Source organism: Pyrus communis, chromosome 3, assembly GCF_963583255.1.
Source record: "Pyrus communis chromosome 3, drPyrComm1.1, whole genome shotgun sequence".
NCBI lineage: Eukaryota > Viridiplantae > Streptophyta > Magnoliopsida > Rosales > Rosaceae > Pyrus > Pyrus communis.
In genome coordinates this window covers 27,335,271-27,353,900 of record NC_084805.1, presented here as the reverse complement: position 1 = coordinate 27,353,900, position 18,630 = coordinate 27,335,271, and the positions used below count along the sequence as shown (strand labels likewise).

Sequence of the window (18,630 nt, the reverse complement as noted above, 5' to 3'; positions counted from 1 at the left end):
AATGTTGGTATTCCCATACCGAAAAAATACCAAAATTTCGATATAGGAATCGGGATTGCCTTTCCAATATTTCGATATTCCCATACCGAACCGAAAATATATATTTTTAATTATTATATATATATATATATTATTTTTTTAATTATAATTATAATTAATTTGAACCGTTGGATTGTTTCAAATTAATCTATGCCGTCCATCTATTCCTTGTTAGGCTTTCAAGTTTCAGCTTTGTTTGTCCCCATCGAGGACTGAACTAACTCCACTCCAGTTTCTAACTTTCATTTCATTTCTCAGTCTCTCTCTCAGCTCAATCTCACTGCCAGCCATTCACCGGCCCACCACCACACGTGGATCATCCACCGCTGTCTCTCCCTTCCTTCACGATATAGAGTCACAACTACCACCGATCTGAGGTCTCTCTCACGATTCTCTATATCGCGACTCTCTCTCTCGATTCTCTCTCTCAGGAGTCTCTGACTCTCTCACGCGATTCTATCTCTCATATTCAGACACAAGTAAATAAATATGGGAATTAATTTAGGGTTTGAAATTTAATTTAGGGTTTGTGAAAATTATTTTACGAATTTTAGATTAGAGTTTGTAATTTTAGGGTTTTTGAAATTTAATTTTCGAATTCTAGATTAGGGTTTGTAAATTTAGGGTTTGTTTGGTTTCACATATCAGATTCTATTTAATTGATCTAATGGTTCATGTTCTTGGGTTTTTGCATATTGGTTTAATACTTTCTCAGATTCCGATTTAATACTCTCTCAGATTTTGATTTAATAGCATATGTGGAGCCGTGGAGGTTATTCTCTTCTAGTAGGAAGCCATTATTAATAAAATGGATGTCACATTAGCGACCAATATTTACCAATGTTGATCAAAGTTTAAGCAAGATCAAAATTTTTGTCTTTTTATGAGAATTACTTGGGGTATTAGGCAAACAGAATGTTGTTTGGTTGGTGTGTTATGGTTAACAGAGAAGGTGTACAAACAAACCAATGCCACAAGGACATCAAGGACAAGGTAATTCTATTTGCCTCAACCGAGTAGGCATGTGTTGTTGAAATTGAATAGGCAAATGCTATTGTGCATAGATTGGCAGATTGCTTTTGAATAGGCAGATTGTGCACAGATGCTTTTGAATTGGTAGATTTGTGCACAGATTAGTAGAAACAAATTGACAGATTGGGCCTGCCTATATGTCAATTTTTAATATAAAATGTTGAATTTTAGCCCAAAAGCATAATATGTCAAATTTTTGTCCAAAAACCCAAAACCATTTAGGGATTCCCGATTTGTCCCGAAATCCCAAAACTATTTCGGGATTCCCGAAAATTTGGTTTGGGATCGGTATTGAAATTGGGATTCCCGAAAATTTCGGTTTGGAAATCGGGACAAAGATTTCGGTATGGGATCTCATACCAAACCACCCCTAATAGAAATATATGATTTTGTGACGTGGTGAAATTTATTTATTTATTTATTTTTGGGTCAATAAGGCCTCATTTGGTGGTCTAAATTGAATCAAACTTTGTATTTCATATTGATTAAAATTACGATTCACGACCCACACAAGACATCCATTGTTATGAAAATCCAAATAAGAATAAAAAGAATAAGGAGAAGCAAGAAGGGTTGTCGACGAGCTTGTTGATTCGAAGAATTGAAACCCATGTTGAAGATTTGGTTATATAATTGCTACTTTTCAGGACAAGTTTCTATGATTATTTATTTCATCTATAATATACATCTAGCTTTCTAATATTAAAGATAAGCACACCGCACAAAGGTGAAAAATCATATCCAATTTGATCCAATCAACCTAAGAATGTAGGATTCTCTCATCTCCACTTTTCTCTCACTTTTCTCTGTTTCTTTCTATAAAAAAAAAAGTCAACACAAAATGTTGACGTGATTTAATCATGATCATTCAAATAGAAGGAGAGGAAATTTGAAGAGGAGAGAATCATACTCCCAACAAAACATGCCCTAAGTTGCTATAATGCACTTTCTAGCACTAACTGAGGAATTGTGTTATTTTAATAATAAAATGTATCAAAATGTTGATTTGGCTTTTAGAGTTTATGGCAAGTTTCTGATCACCAATAAGAAAATGGTCAACTAAAAGCATTTAGTAGAGGGTACAATCCACTCCCAAAATTTTATGGTTCTCCCCTCTTGAATATCTTGAACCATCTTTTTAAGGACCCCAATAGAACTTGGAAGGTCCTTATCCTCACCCTTGCTTGAGTGGCTAAATCTTTGATTATCCTTCATTCCTCAAAGAGAAGTGTGTCTACAGTTGGAGGCCAGTGTTTTGCAGCTCTGAATTTCCAATCGATTAAAAAACTTAACTGCAACCAAGTGATCAGACAACTATTCTTACAACCACTTGTCTGCGGAAAAGAGTTGTAGGAACAATTGTCCAATCACTTTCGGGCTTTAAATAATTTTTTTTCCTTTATGATTTATTGTAATTGTTTGGCACATCCAACTTACAAAAAGAGGATGGGAGAAAAAAATATTAAGAAAAGGTTGTCACGAAGACCGAGACGTTAATAAAAACTCTAGACAACTGATATCATGTAAAAATAAAATGAATTGCGTGACTTTGATGAGATGATGAAATAAATACAAAGTAAAAATCATGTAAACAAGAAACATGATAAAGAAGTAATTAAAACATCATCTAGAATCTCATGAGACCATTACAAATTAGAATGTCTTTGTACTCTCAATCAATGGGGAAAAAAAGAGGGAAAGAAAAAGGAAGAAGAGGGAAGGGGGGGGGGGGGGGGGGGTGGGGGAGAGTGGGGTGGGAAGGGAAAGGAAACAAACTATGACGTAGATAACAGATACTCAATTTGCAATTTCTTCTGAAGGGAATTTATGAAATTTACAATGCATGGTTCCCTCCATGTCCGTTCTTCATTCCGTCTCATGCAGCTTTTCCTTGCTGGATTTTCAGGAAAGAAAATGAAAAATGCATTAGCTAACTGAGAAAAATGTGAGCAGAAGTGCTTCCTACATAAGCAGTCCCAAGCGGGTTCTAATACTAGTTTAAAGGCAACTCCAAACATGCACGATTGCAGACATTGGATGCAAGAGTAGATTGCATGAACTATCTACTTAGCTATATCTGACTCACTCGTTTCTCTTCTTCTATCTTCGCCTTGAGGTAAGAGTAGATTGCCACTCCTGCAATTGCAATGGCAGTTCCAATACCAGTTTGTGTTGAAATCTTGTTACCTGCGAGCAGTAGAACACAAAAGAGTCAAGTTTTCATTGATCTAAAAACGAAGTTGAAGATTGTCAGACATAAAATCATTACCAAAGACCACGATCGAGAAGCCAATCACAAACACACGCTTCAGCACGTTTCCAACTGCGTGCGTAAGAGGCGCCACTCTCTCCAGGGTGTTGGTGGCCAACTGAGAATTTGGAAAAACATAAACCGTTCGTATGATTTCATAACAATTGAATTCAAGTGAGAAGATTATGCTACTACACATGTACCTGGTTATAGAGATGGTAAAACAATCCAACCCAGAAGAGATCGGTGACGAACTTGACAAGTCCTACTTTGGCAATTGCATCATTGAAGCCATACTTGATCAGTTGAGGTCCCTCCAACTGTTGATGAGAGACGAGACACGGAATTCATCAAAATTATTATTTCAGTTGCAGAATCAAACTTCCAGGGGTCTCAAGAGAAGTATACTCACGATGAGAGCGGGTGGAATGCAGACGAAGAGTGCAATGATTGAAATATAAGCATAGAGATTGGTACTGTCCATATCAGTCTGCAGAAATAACAAAAATGTTATATAAAGAGGGAAAAGTTAACTTGGAGAATTCAAAACGTAAAGTTTTCGAGAAGGAAAACTCACCATGGCTTTCTTTGAATAGATACTCCTGTAAGTGAAGGAGATATTTGAAATCATAGCACTAATGAAGCCAAGCCAGTTGAAAGACAACTCAGTCAGCGATGCCATCGACACACCTGCATTTTAAAACCATGGAAATACCAACTTACGGGATACTAAATTTATATCTGTTCGGACAAATGATTCATCGAAATAATGAGTTGCACATTAATATCAACACATTTGGTTAAATCTCGGATAATACAATTACAACTGAATGAACATAAACAGAAGAGCATACCAATAACAACAGGAGCCAGGGACAGCCATAGAGACAAGGGGATTGATTGTCCGAGGACAAATTGCGAAGCAGAAGCGTTGAAGAATGGCTCAAGAGCTGAAACAAATAAATCCAACGTTAATGCACCATTAATTTTATAGTCATTTGTTATTCTCCGAAATCTGCTGGATCATAAATTTGTGCTCTCACCTTTGATTGTATGTGTGAAGGAGACAGCAACGGCTGCAAACGAGACGTTGCTGGTGACGTGGCCAAGTGCATGGCACACTGCCACTGGGATGAGCAGCTTCAAGAGGTTTGCATCAATGGGCTGCATGGAGAGAAAACACCAGTCACATTTCAAGTGAACCAGACACATATTTGCAAACGTGAGTTAGGTCAGTTTGCCCATTCTAACTCTCGAATTCAAATCCCCCTTTATTTATTGAAGTGGTTCACTTACAGCGCGTTTGGGAAGTCCCACGGCCCAGCTGATCAAACAGTACACTACTCCGACACCCAAGTGCACGACCGACACAAAACTGCACCCGCACACAACAAAACTCATTTCTTCAGAAGAAGCCGGAACTTAAAATAACTAGAACTGGCATGGGATATGTCATTACGACCGTATTTTAAGCTAATTGTACACTATCATATAATTAGCTTCTTCGCATAACACTGTATGATTTAAAATATAGCACAGTAACATCTTGATGCAGGAAACGATTTAGCTTTTTCGCAACTACATGATTTAAAATACAACACAGTAAAATCTCGTTGCATGAAAACATTTAGATAGTGTATGATTTGAAATATAGCATAGTAGTATCTCGTTGCATAAGAGAAAATTGACCCCTAAAAAATGACCTGGCCCAAAGTCCATTTAATCCACCCAAATGAATAGCAATTGATTTGATTGAACACTAATTGGCCAAATGAATCTCCACTCTTAAAAAATGAGCTGGCCCAAAATCTAGTCAATTTGTATTAAAATATTATTAATTTTTTATAAAATAATAAAAAAATTATTTTTAATTTCGGATAGAATTTTTAACCAATCTTGTCGCGTCATGTGTCATTTTCCGAAAGTACAATTTGTGTAGAAGATGGTTAGGTATTTATATATAAAAAAAATCATTAAATTTTTTTTTCTGTATTTTTAAACATTTCTTATAATTTTGTATTAAGTTAATTAATCTGGATCGTTGGATTTCAAAAATGTTGAAATCCAACCGTCCAAAAGTGGACGCGTGGCTCACAGTGAGATTCTAACAATTTTTTTTTTAAAGTCTAAAACACGCACCCACACGCCAGCCGCATAAAAAAGAATCAGTCATGGTTGACGTCAACATGACATCAGATAGGCCGATTCCTCACTCAGTCCATTCTGGGCCGGCCTAGAGATTGGTGAACTTTGGGCCGGTCTATTTTGTAGGATGAAGTGGGTTTTTGGGAATGCCAGCTAATTTTTTTAGACTTTGGACCCGCTTCAAAAGGGGAATGGACTTGCTCTAAAGCACTTGGCTTTCTCGCACAACAGTATATAATTTAATATAGCACAGTAACATCTAGTTGTATTAAAAAATGGAAAATGGGACACTTACTATGGATACGGAAAGTAATTGTAGATCTTCTTGTTCATGATGTTGAAAATTACGTTCAGAAAATACCTGCAAACCAAGGATAAATCCGTAATTCCTGACACAATGATTACTCAAAAATATATATACAAATAAATTCAAATTAAATATAAACTGTTTCAACAATTTATATTAAGCCGTTAAATTGTAGGTGAAGCGCGCGAGTCCGTACCACATGAAGAAGAAGAAACCGGTGAGGATAAACGGGTACTTGTCGAAGAACGCGATCGGCGCCACCTTCGCGTCCCTGTAACACCACCGAGTCAGAAGGAACCGGCAAAAAACACAAACCAAAAAAACTCATTAGTACGGAGGCTGACGGTGGCGAGTCAGACGAGTCGGAACGGAGGAGACGGACCTCACCCGGCGGAATCTCCTTGAGCCGGCGACGAGGCCGCGGCGAGGCACGGTTTGAGAATCTCCCTCTTTATCGGGGACGCCTCGAGCAGCAGCGCCGGGCGGAGCTGCCTTCCCCATATGAGGTTCCCACCCTCGCTCACGGCCCCTATCGGCCGGGCCGAGACGAACGAGACGGCGCCGTTTTCTCTGTGGGATGGCTTGCGCTGGTAGGGTAGCGGTGCGAATGCGGTGGCGCGTGACAACACTCGCGACTCCATGATTGGTGGGGAAAGCAAGAGGGAGGACCGAGTGGCTGAGAGGGAGTGGGGAATGTGAATTGGGAAGATACAGTGAGCTCTTATTTGTTGTTCTGAACAGGGCAGGGACAGAGAACGAAACGAATCGTTTTGCAGGGAGAACGAAGGCGGCTAATTGCTTTTGTTTCCGTTCGTTTGGTTAGGATCTTGTACGAGGCGGAACACGTTAGTGTAGTACATCCGCCGGTGTGATTAAGTTAGAAATTGCTTATGTAGCCCTGTGTCCAGAGAGATTTGGACCACTCAATTTGATCTCTGTTAGTCTATTTCATTGGCTCACTTAGCAAAAACTCAAAAAATTTAACAATGCGAATCTCTTTCTCTCTCTCTCTTCAACATATTGAATCTCTCGGTTCGTAGGTTTCGGACCCAGAGATTCATAATGGATTTCATTCCATGTAGCACCTCTGCTTATAAGAGCTTAAGTTAGGTGATTGCACTATGTTAAAGGTGGTTTTGTTACAAACCCGTTGAATCCAAAAGTGCATACAACCTCTTTTACAACCAACTGCATTTTCAGTTCAAGTACTCCTCTGCCTTTACATGTACATTAGAATTGTAATCCTAAAATATATCAAAAATTCAAATAAGATACGTTTTTCCACAAAATGTTAGCATGTTGGAAGTGTTTTCTGAATATGCATAATCACTGTTTTTTAAGAAAGTACTTATAAATCTAAAACCGTTTTTAACTTCTTTTAAGAAGCACGATCAAAAATGATTTGATTGTTAATTTCGCTTTTAGTTATTTTATAAGCGGTCTTAAATAATTTCGAAGAGGTTTGAGTTGTTGAATGGTGATAGGATGGGAGGAGGAATATGGGGCACTATGGTGGGGGTGGATAGAGAATGAGGGTGACATATGGGGATGTGAACTGAGGGAGGCGAGGGGGCCCTGCTTATCCCCAGCGTAAGGCGTAGGAGCGACGGGGATGGGTGTGTTTTCGATCGCCTTATCGTTTGCGTTTACGTAATTCCCTTTCCTCTGTGAGCTTTGAATCCTTTTGCTCCTCTCACCTGTTTGTCACGGGCATCAAATTGTTGGAACACAAAGCTTATAAAAGCTTTAATGATTTTTGTGCAACAACTAGTCCACTTACCCAAAAAAATATCTGATCGACCAAACGGCTCACAATTTATTCACACGGATGATTTGTTTTAAGGTACGCATAGATTCTATGTAGTTTCGATTTTTGGGCTCTAAGTACGTAGGTTGACAGATCCGACGTTGTAACTCTAATGTAAGTTCAGGGTGACAATTTACGTTCTATAATAGTCAATCATTTCAATATATGAGATCAAAGTTGAAGAAAATTGAGTAACAGTGAAGTTTTATCAAACCGTTTGATTTGAAAAGAGAAAATTGTAGCAATGCTTTCTCAACTTTAACTAATAAGAGAAGCAATGGTCCCTCAACAAAAAATCATTTTATCATTGGTCCCTTAACTGATCAAAATGTGTAACTATAGCTCATTTTGTCAATTTCGTCAGAATTCCATTAAAATGAGTTATGTTGGAATGAACATTTTTACAATTGGGTTAAAGTTAAAGAACTACTTCTCCAATTGAATTAAAGTTGAGGGCCTTTTTCTACAATTTTGCACATTTGGATTTTATATTTGCCCATTGGTTCAGCCTTACGTGCATGACACGTGACTCATTTTGAAGGAAGTTCTAACGGAATTGATGAAAAAGACTATAACTGCACGTTTTGAAGAAAGTTGAAAGATCATTGATACAATTTACTTATTTGAAAACCCCAAAATATGATGACAAAAGTCACCTCATCATTTGTTGGGCCTATAACGGACATGACCCAACATAATGGTGGATCGACCCGATCCATATCGGACATGACCTTTTAACGATTGGGCCTGATTCAAATACTTCATGTCTCGATCCAAATTCGTAAATTGTCATCCAGTCTTCGCGCCGCCGCCGTCAAAAGCGCCTCCGCTAAGTATCACCACTCATAGACAGCAACGGCGACGGCAAAAATACACCGAATCAGAAGGAGAAAAGCAATTGCACGACAAGAAATCAGCTGAGGAGGTAGCTACTCCTTGTGTTTGAGTTCAATTCATACTTTTTCCCGCGAAATTCTTGTGTGATGTATGGCGACCCGAATCTGTTTGATGAAATGCCTCAGAGAGTTTAGACCAAATGTCATAGCTTGAATTTTGCTGCTAATTGATTCATATTGTTCGTGGGTAGTTTTGTTTTGATTCGGAGATTTTCGTGGAACCGTTTATTGTGCAAATTGAAGCTTAATTTGGAGTGGGTGATTGCCATTACTGAGAGAGAGTTGGTGCGAAGAATGGGAAGTAAAACTTTGTTCAAATGGTCGAAACAAATCACGACTTCCCAAGTTGGGCAGCTGATAAAAGCTGAAAAGGACTTGCAGAAAGCTGTTCTTGTATTCGATTCGGCAACAGCCGAATACACCAATGGTTTCCGGCATGATCACACCACATTTGGTCTCATGGTCTCTCGGTTAGTCTCCGCGAACCAGTTCAGGTCCGCAGAGGCGTTACTCGATAGGATGAGAGAGGAGAAGTGTAGTGTTACTGAAGATATATTCCTCTCTGTTTGCAGAGGGTACGGCCGCGTTCACAGGCCGCTGGATGCCGTGAGGGTCTTCCACAAGATGGAGGACTTTCAGTGTAAACCAACCCAAAAAACTTACATTACCATACTTGGCATTCTTGTTGAAGAAAACCAGTTAAAGATTGCTTTCAAGTTCTATAAGTATATGAGAGAAACTGGCATTCCAGCTAGTGTTATTTCGCTTAATATTTTGATCAAAGCCCTTTGTAAGAACAGTAATTCTATGGATTCAGCTCTTCGAATATTCCGCGAGATGCCCAATAAGGGGTGCACCCCAGATTCGTATACGTATGGTACTTTGATCAATGGATTGTGTAGGATGGGAAAGATTGGGGAAGCAAAGGGGCTATTCAAGGAGATGGGAACAAAAGGTTGTTTGCCCTCTGTTGTTACTTATACTTCCTTGATACATGGTTTGTGTCAATCTAAGAACTTGGATGAGGCTATGGAATTTTTTGAAGACATGTCAAGCAAAGGTATTACTCCAAACGTGTTTACTTACAGCTCTTTGATGGATGGGTTTTGCAAGGGTGGGCGTTCTGGACAAGCAATGGCACTATTAGACTTAATGGTTAGCAAGCGCCATAAGCCGAACATAATCACATATAGTACTTTGCTTCATGGACTCTGTGAAGAAGGAAAGCTTCAAGAAGCTACAGAGATTCTTGACAGGATGAAGCTTCAAGGCTTGAAACCAGATGCAGGCCTTTATGGGAAAGTAATAAGTGGATTTTGCAATGTATACAAGTTCAAGGAAGCTGCAAACTTTCTTGATGAGATGATCCTTGGCGGAGTTACGCCTAACAGATTAACCTGGGGCCTTCTTGTTAGGATTCATAATGCAGTGGTCCAGGGCTTGTGTAGCAACGGTGATCAAAACCGAGCTTTTCAACTGTATCTTAGCATGCGTACCAGGGGTATCTCAATTGATATGAAGACTTTTTATATTTTAGTGAAATGTATATCTCAGAAAGGAGACCTGCACAAAGCTTATCGAATTGTTGAAGAGATGGTGCTTGATGGATGTGTCCCCGATGAGGGAATATGGAGTGCCATGGTGGACGGTTTTTGGAATCGAAAGAAGGTGCGTGAACCTGCTGAGTTGTTGCAGGCTGAGCTGATGACTGAAGTGGTTGAGCCTGAGACACTAATCTGAAAGTTGTGGGCTAGTAAGTGCTCTTGCACACGTTTCATTTTCTTCATTCTCATTATGAAAACCTATCCAGCGAATTGCTTTTCTTTTTAAGAAACTATACATTTCCGGCTCAATATATGACAAGTGTCCTGACACATGATTTGTAAAGCACTTTCTGGGGATGATGGTGTTGTTGACCGACAATCTTGAAGTGAACTGCTCTTTTAATTGTCTGGCACTATAACACATAGGCTCATGCCATCCACATTCCATCCATCGTTTTTGTCTTTTGGCCAACAAGGTGCCACCCTTATTCGTTATGGATTTACTAGATTCATGTAACTGTTATGTATTTCGAGTTTGTGGAATTTTTGGATTTAATTTATAGACAGTTTTCCAATTATTTACATACCTGACTCATGCAATACAGGAAGATGTACTGCAATCTTTGGCACATAAGATAAGAGAAATCATTATCTCAAGTGTTTCTTAGTCGGCACCTCAAATGATATTCGTAATTATTTGATTAAGAGTTGAGATGTTTAAAAGTTCTCTTTCAATGTGCCATGGACTTTTGAACTGGAATTTACAAACAAAGAGAATCGTCATATGACCGGCATTTACAGATCTTGGAGGAAGCCGGGATGGAAGAAAGAATAATTAAGGTTGTATGTGCGGGGTTTTACAGTTTTAAGTAGCATGCAGGCAAATATGAACTGACCAAGCAAAAGAGGAGTTGCTAATTTGCAGAGAGGGGGAAGCCCATTCCGTGGCGCTTTGTTGGAAACACAACAAACAACATACTGCAAATGACACCAATGCCAACTGGCAATGCTGCGAGTACCTCCTGAGCCTCATCTGACGGCGTTGGATAGAAGCAATTCACTACATTCTGATCAAAAAGTGCAACAGCTGTGAATACAAGTATTGACATGAAGGCATGGAAGAAATCTATAAACCGCAGATGGAAATTTGCAGCTACTTCAGTTGATATGTTGGCTGACCCATCAATGATCCATAAGCCTTTGAATGTAGCGAACCCATAACAGACATTTCCTTTATTGTCCCTTAAGCTGTCAGTGAAACTCAGTAGAAAACATGAAGCCCCGCAGAGGGCCACAAGGCCAGCAGTCATGGACCGGCTGACCGAGTCACAGTTGCCCTGGTTCGTAAATATGGGTGCCAGAAGCTGAAATTCAAGAACTGTTCCCGTAGGCAAAAGATTGGCCAAATGAGCCGTGCTCCGAAATGTCTGGATTCACCTTTCTGTATCAGCGTTCTTTGCTCTTCTGTCACGGATTTTGGTGCATCTTGCAAGAGGGGAAGTTTCTGATCATCATCATGCAGGTGTCTGGATTCCTCAGCTCCTATCTTGATCTCCATCAACCAGAAACGTTTGATAAGTTTCTTTTTCCCTTAATGTTATTGGTCTCTTCTCTCGGTTTGTCATAGAATTTTGCTTGTGAGGAACAAGGTTATATACATAGGAATAGAAATGAAACTTGAGTGGAGGTAAAGGGAGGGAAAGAGTAGTTAGCCATGCCTTGCAAGGAAGAGAAACCTAAAACTGGAACTGAATTTTAGATAAAGCAGCTAGCAGAATTCGGAAGGGAGAGTTTTGGTTTCGTGCGTTTGTTTTTCGCTAACTGCCCATGAATCTCTGATGACTCGTTATAGACCATGCTCTCTAGAGTAGTCATAAAGGGGAGAAAACTATCTTTTAACCAAGATCACATGCATTAAGATACGAAGGCTTACAACAACGAAAGCATGTCCAATAGAAGTGAACCACTCCGTTCAATAAACGCTGACCACATGGTGATTTGGTAACGAGAGTATCTCCGTAAAGGGGGAATCAGGTACAAAGAAATTTGGGAGCCTTTTTCTGTTGCTGAAACGCAATGCGCATTGGTTTGAGGCAAGCTTCACAAGAGGTATTGTTTACTGTTATATTATTATTATTGCTAATTTTAGATGTGGAGACTCACAATTATTTGTTATTTTAGGCTTTGCTTTTGTGGTTTTTGCTTGGAAACATGAAAGTCTGGACTCTGGTTTGGATGAGATAGGGAGATTTGATCATACATTGTGTCATATTATACTCAATACTACCTTGCACGTTATATTACTTGATAAACGGGCGTGAAATTGTCTTGGACCTAAATCTTGCCACCAACAAAGCCCCACATTTTCATTTTGGACTTTCTAGAGGTTCGATACGAGGTGATTTTCGCACTTCCCATTTTTCTCTTTGTACTCCCTTTATTTCTAGACTCTAGAAGGGTATTCAAAAGACAAAAACGAGAAGAGAAAACAAGAGTGCGAAAATCACTATCCTTCAGTGAGGGCTTGTTATGGAAATGGATGGGAGAGTTGTCCTCCATGACTAGGACTAGGACCTTAAAACCTGCCCATTACTAAAAGGCCCAAGGCATCGCATAAAATAGCCACTGGGGTGCTCACACTGGGCTCAAGGTACCCATTACATGGCCTTTGTTGAGTGTTTACCTAGTCTTACGTCGAATACGAAAAAATTTCGTACGGGTATTACACTAGACCGGGCCATCAAGTTGTTTGGATAAACCATCATTGAAGCGACCCGTGTTCGTAATATAAACGCGAATAAGATTTTGATTCACATAAGCTTGTATTATTATTACTAGATGTTACGATAACAGTGTACTTGCGTTATATAAGTTGTTCTCTTTTGTAAGAGCTTTATCATGAATAACGCGGTCCGAATTCCCGCCCTAACAGGTTTTTCACTACTTAATTTACCATTTTACCGATGATGATTCACTTCTCCCGAATAACTGTATTTGATTCATAATTCCGAACTACCCTCAGTTATTTCACTTCACACCGTAGCTGTGACTTGTGAGGATGACAGATGCCAGTTAGGCCGAGTGTGGTGATCGGCGTATTTATGGTGAAGAGAGATGTGATGTTTAAAGAGTTTTGACCAAATGTGTGCCCTCCTCCTCCTCCTTTTGCGTTATTGGACCGTGCATGGCAATTGGGCATGCATCGCCGAATGCTAGGGTTGCTTAGGCTGGAAGTAGCCGTTATAGACAAGAAAGGTCATGGCCCCGCACATTACCCTTTTAGCTTTCTTCATCACTTTTTTCCTTAAGTGATTAGTCCTAGCTTGTGGCTTGTGGCTTCTTAGCTTGCTTTTTGAGGAATTGAGATTCTATTAGGATTTCTGTGTTCTGCGTAGTCGGACTTGAAAATCTAGGCCATTTAAGAGAGAAAAAAGAGAGATTTGGGATGTTCAAATACTTCGTTCTCTGTGAGGTAGGCAAGAGAAATTGGCTAATGAGGACTGCATAATTTAAATTGAACAGTCTATATTTTTGTATCCAGCAACTTTGGACATAGTAATCTAAAGAGGATCTCAACTGCTTTTTGAGATGGCATCCGTTACAAACTCAATTATAAATGCACATTTTAGCCGTCACTAGTTATACAGTTTAGTTGTGTTTATTCTTCCTTATTCATAGAAGGTCTCAAATTCAAACTCACATGGATTACCAATTCGATACCAAATACTTGTCAAAATAGAAATATTATGGTATTAAAAAATGTGCATTTCAACTCGAATATCTTAAAGGTAAAAAAAAATCCCATTTAAAATATATATTTAAATTGCATAGTTGAGTGAAGTCAGTTAATCAGTTAGAACAATGTGTATGTGTCCTTGCACCTGAATTTGAATCGAGAAATCACATTTTCTTTTTCTTTTTCTTTGAAGAATCTTTGAGCTATTAGATTGCAGATTCTGGTCCAAAACTGTTTACCAGCTACAACCATGCAGCTGCTTTAATCCTATAAATAACAATTTCCAACTGTAATTAACAACACAATACCAGCATCTAGCTATTCCCTTTTTTTATTTTTATTTTTTTTATCGAATTCCATGATGACCAGCAACCCCTACTTCCTACTCCTCCAATGATTTCAAGATTGTGAAATAATTACCCCATCAAAACTTGGACCCAGATACTTATAATTTTGTTTCTTTAGGACATTCAACAATGCATGGAAGAAAATGTAACATATCCTGTCAAATATATAATTAAAAAGGTTTTTTCTAGTACATTTTAAAGGTGACCCCATTTATTTATAAACATACCCTACAAATGCAGAAGCAAATGATCATTTGGAGAGAAAGAGAAACCAGGTGCGTGTTCTGAATGATGTTTCTGGGTGTGCGACGATGAATTCTCAACTTTTACTTAACAAATGATGGATCGCCATAGCCAATGGCACAAACAAGCATGCAGAGATATATGATCATGGCAAGGAAAGATTTTACGTACCTTTCCCTTCCTTTTTACTAATTGATAGCTTCAAACTTTTGTTGGGTTGTTTGTTTCACCTTCTTGCAGTTTTCAGTACCAAATGATTTTGTTTCTGCTTTTTCCCTAATTTCAATGATGCTATGTTTCCATGAGAATGCTTTTATGAATATGCAATGGAAAAAAAAAACCCTAAAATGAACAAGGACACGAGAATACGTCAAATTAACAAAAAAAATTATTGTATGACCACAAAGGAATATAACACGATATGAAAATACGAGGAAAGATTACTGTGTCCATGCATCGCAAAAGAAAACCCAAAAATTTTATATTCTTAAGTAACAGTCGACAACTTGGCTCCTTTCCTATATTTGTGAGAAATCAAATTTTATACGGTGTCTACGAAGAGAAAGAAAAGAAAAAAAAATATTGCAGTTGGTAAATAAATCATTCAACGTATAAATTTATAAATCAGAGTAGAATAGAATACGATTGAAGGTAATGGGTTCTGCAAAGACATGATAAGGATGCATGCAGCATATGTCACATCTGTTCCTACTAGGTTAGTCGATATAATCCATTTCTTATTAGATTTAAGTATTAAATTGAGTAGATTAACTTAGCAGATTAAGTAGTAATTAAGCTTTTAGCTTACCGGAATGGCCATGCCTTGAAATTTCATTCTCTTCCAATTTTTATATAATATGCGTGTCAGCTTCTGTCTTGCATGATTCTATATTGCAAAGGCCAGAGGGTAGTCATGCATCAATCACTCTTCCCACGCCAATTCTCTCTCTCTCTCTCTCCCCCCTTTTCCTTTGATCTTTTCGACTGCAAGAATCTCTCTACTGGCGGGGTCGTCCTCCATTTGCCTCACCAATGGCTGTAATAAAAGCCGGCCCTTGAGTTTGAGGAAGAGTAGCAACAAAGTAATAAGACCCGTGACTCCATTTACTTGATCACTACATTAAGTCACTATATCAGTCTTTATCTGTCAAAAATCTCTCAATTCTCACCCCCACTACTACCCTACCACTACTGACTACTCTAGGGTTCAAATTAATTTTCACATCACCTTGGTGTGGACACGAGATTAAAAGTCTTTCTGATGGAACTATATGATGTATATTTTGCTTAACTAAATCAGTTAGAACAATGCTAACTAGAGTTTATTGAGTTGGTAAGGATCGTTCTCTTCGTTAGATCAAGCAGTTTAGGTTCGAGTCTTTCTGCCTGTAATTCCTCTTAGTAAGCGATATGTAAAGACCAATAAAGGGGCTAAAACCCCATTTTAAGTCCTAAAAGGATTTGTGATATGCCCTGACTGCTAGTCCGGGTAGTCTTCCTTCCCCCTAATTTTTGTTACCAAGAAAAATTTGGTTAGAACAATATGTTTTCATTTATACACTCAAATTTTAATTTATTTCTTTATTATACGCGTATATTTGTTATTGACACCAAGCTTGATTCCTATAACCAAGCTTGATTCCTATAATTAAATAAGTGACATTGATACGATATAATAATTTTTTTTTGTCAAATGATAGAATTTGTTAGATTACATGTTAAATTAGTCATCAATGGGGTTTGAACCACGCCATCATGCAATGTATGAAATCAAACCTTCAATTAAATTTGCTTTCGTACTTAAATTTAAACAATTGCTGTAATTACGCTCCATAAGTGATCATTGATCAACTTTCATAATCAACCTCCAAGAAAGAACGCTTTCTAGACAATGCATACTAAGGAAGAAATCAAGGAAACTATATATGAACGTAAGCTATCACTCCAAATTATACTAGGAAGCCAGACGCGGGCGGAATTTGTCTTTATATAAATAAATACATGTGAGATCTACATGCATCAATAACTTTGAACCGGCCATACTATCACATGTGATAACCCTAGTATTGTTAAAGGAGATGTGTGTGAGAATATGAAGGTAAAATAGTTTCACATAGGTGAAAGGTGAAACTTTGCAAGGGCTTATAAGAGGTTGAGTTACTTCTTATATTGTCGATTGGTCTGTGGTGAAACCTCAACTTTTTTTATGGTATCATAGTAGGTTGATCCATGTGTGAAGCACAACATCCACACGTGCTATATGTCACCGAATTCGTGTTGTCCATATGTTAATGTATGAAGATGTGAAAATAAAATAATCTCATATCAATAAATAAAAAAAAAAAATCTTACAAAATATAAGAAATTGTGGTACTTTCTACTAATTTCATTCATGTAGGAAAAACCTTGCTAGTTGCTACAATATTTTCAGCTTTTTCTAACTTGAGGTTTCATGTTTTTAGTCAAAGATTCTCCAAGTATGTACTCCATTTCGACTTCAAAAGTCAAAAGGTGTTGCCTACCCAGTCAGATTCTGGTCCAACAATTGCCATTCAATACATTATTTTTACGTCGGGATTTTATTAGAGGATTAGTTCAACATTATCATTAAATAAGCCGGCAGCTTAGCGTGGTGGACGTGCAAGTTGGGGTCCTCTTCTAAGACTTCTATCTTGGAATTTTTCTAAAATGTCATATGAATTTATACGTTCTTTATTTTTTGTCATATGAGTTATACAATTTTAAGCGATAATCGTAGTAATTTTCTGAAATCATTAATTTGTTATCTTGTTTTGCTTATGATTTGTGTACAAGGTTATTTAGGACATTTTCACATAAAGAGTATCATTCAGCTTTACCATAAATAGGAGGGCCCTAGCGACTCTATGATCATTAACTTTGAAACACAGAGAAACGAGTGCAGGTCCTCCCCTTTTTAAACGGCAAGCCTTCATTTCCTCGTATATCATATCAGCACCCTTTTTGTATTTTTGGAGAAACCTCACTGCCCACGCTGTTGCTTCATATGCCACCTCACATGGTGGTTCTTTCTTTTGGGATGTCTATGATCTTGAATTTTTTTTTTTAATATTCTGTAGAAAATATAAACGTTACTATTAAAAATAAAAAAAAATTTATCCTTTGACCAAAAAAAAAAAAAAATTGGAAAACAATAGTGGGCCGTTTTCTCAATGATTGTAGAGGATATAGTTTTATTCCTCCCTTTGGACTCCAATGGGATTTTAACACATACCATAATCCTACTCAAACTAATCCTGGTTTTGTTCAATCCTTTTTTTTTCAAAAAAAAAAAAAGCTTCCAAAACCTTTTGAATTTAGTAGTCGGTGCTAGGTTTATATACAGCTGGGGCATGCACTTGATGTTGGTTTCCTATTGAGCATGATCTCTGCCAAAAAACTTGTAAAGAAGTGAAAAAGTTGTCTTTGCCATAACCTTTCTTTCGTTTAATCCATTGGATAAGAGAATGAATGAGCATGCTTTCAGTTTATGCATCTTTTAATTTTTTTTTTTTTTTTTTTTTTTACGCCCAAATAGACGGCGAAGGTTTCTTGTTGCCGTTGGAAAAAATAGAAGTTCTTCTCTAATTAAGATAGGAACTGAAAGTGGAATGAAAGGTATAATGTCACATCCCGGTCCAGGGCGGATCATTTTCCGGGCCCGCTCCACCACCGTAACACGATATTCCCGGGCCCGCTCCACCACCGTAACACGATATTGTCCGCTTTGGGTTTACCATTCCCTCACGGTTTTGTTTTTGGGAACTCACGAGCAACTTCCCAGTAGGTCACCCATCATGGGATTGCTCTAGCCCCCTTCTCGCTTAACTTCAGAGTTCCTACGGAACCCGAAGCCAGTGAGCTCCCAAAAGGCCTCGCGCTAGGTAGAGATGAGAATATACATATAAGGATCACTCCCCTGGGTGATGTGGGATGTCACAATCCACCCCCCTTAGGGGCCCGACGTCCTCGTCGGCACACACGCGGCCAGGGTTAGGCTCTGATACCAAATTGTCACATCCCGGTCCGGGGCGGATCACTTTCCGGGCCCGCTCCACCACCGTAGCACGATATTGTCCGCTTTGGGCTTACCATTCCCTCACGGTTTTGTTTTTGGGAACTCACGAGCAACTTCCTAGTGGGTCACCCATCATGGGATTGCTCTAGCCCCCTTCTCGCTTAACTTCGGAGTTCCTACGGAACCCGAAGCCAGTGAGCTCCCAAAAGGCCTCGCGCTAGGTAGAGATGAGAATATACATATAAGG

The 18,630-nt window shown here is 38.6% G+C and overlaps 2 protein-coding genes and 1 pseudogene across 3 annotated transcripts; 1 reads left to right on the top strand and 2 right to left on the bottom strand.

Annotated features, from left to right (window-relative positions):
* Positions 1–2,797: 2,797 nt before the first annotated feature.
* On the bottom strand, positions 2,798–6,634 carry LOC137729280 (triose phosphate/phosphate translocator, chloroplastic-like). Of its 2 annotated transcripts, none has more exons than XM_068468154.1 (12): positions 6,162–6,634; positions 5,971–6,045; positions 5,763–5,828; positions 4,619–4,697; positions 4,366–4,486; positions 4,177–4,272; positions 3,900–4,012; positions 3,735–3,812; positions 3,526–3,642; positions 3,341–3,440; positions 3,158–3,258; positions 2,798–2,965 (listed from the first exon to the last, which is right to left on the bottom strand). In XM_068468154.1, exons 1-12 carry the CDS (start codon positions 6,413–6,415, stop codon positions 2,948–2,950), a joined length of 1,218 nt encoding a protein of 405 aa, XP_068324255.1. In that variant the 5' UTR covers positions 6,416–6,634; the 3' UTR covers positions 2,798–2,947. The 2 variants fall into 2 exon arrangements, with proteins under 2 accessions (XP_068324255.1, XP_068324256.1); XM_068468155.1 differs by having other exon boundaries at positions 6,157–6,410.
* A 1,730-nt stretch (positions 6,635–8,364) lies between these two features.
* On the top strand, positions 8,365–10,911 carry LOC137729597 (pentatricopeptide repeat-containing protein At5g46100). The gene is made up of 2 exons (XM_068468576.1): positions 8,365–10,230; positions 10,627–10,911. Exon 1 carries the CDS (start codon positions 8,772–8,774, stop codon positions 10,215–10,217), a length of 1,446 nt encoding a protein of 481 aa, XP_068324677.1. The 5' UTR covers positions 8,365–8,771; the 3' UTR covers positions 10,218–10,230; positions 10,627–10,911.
* A 7-nt stretch (positions 10,912–10,918) lies between these two features.
* On the bottom strand, positions 10,919–12,618 carry LOC137729598 (protein DMP4-like; annotated as a pseudogene).
* Between the last annotated feature and the right edge of the window lie 6,012 nt (positions 12,619–18,630).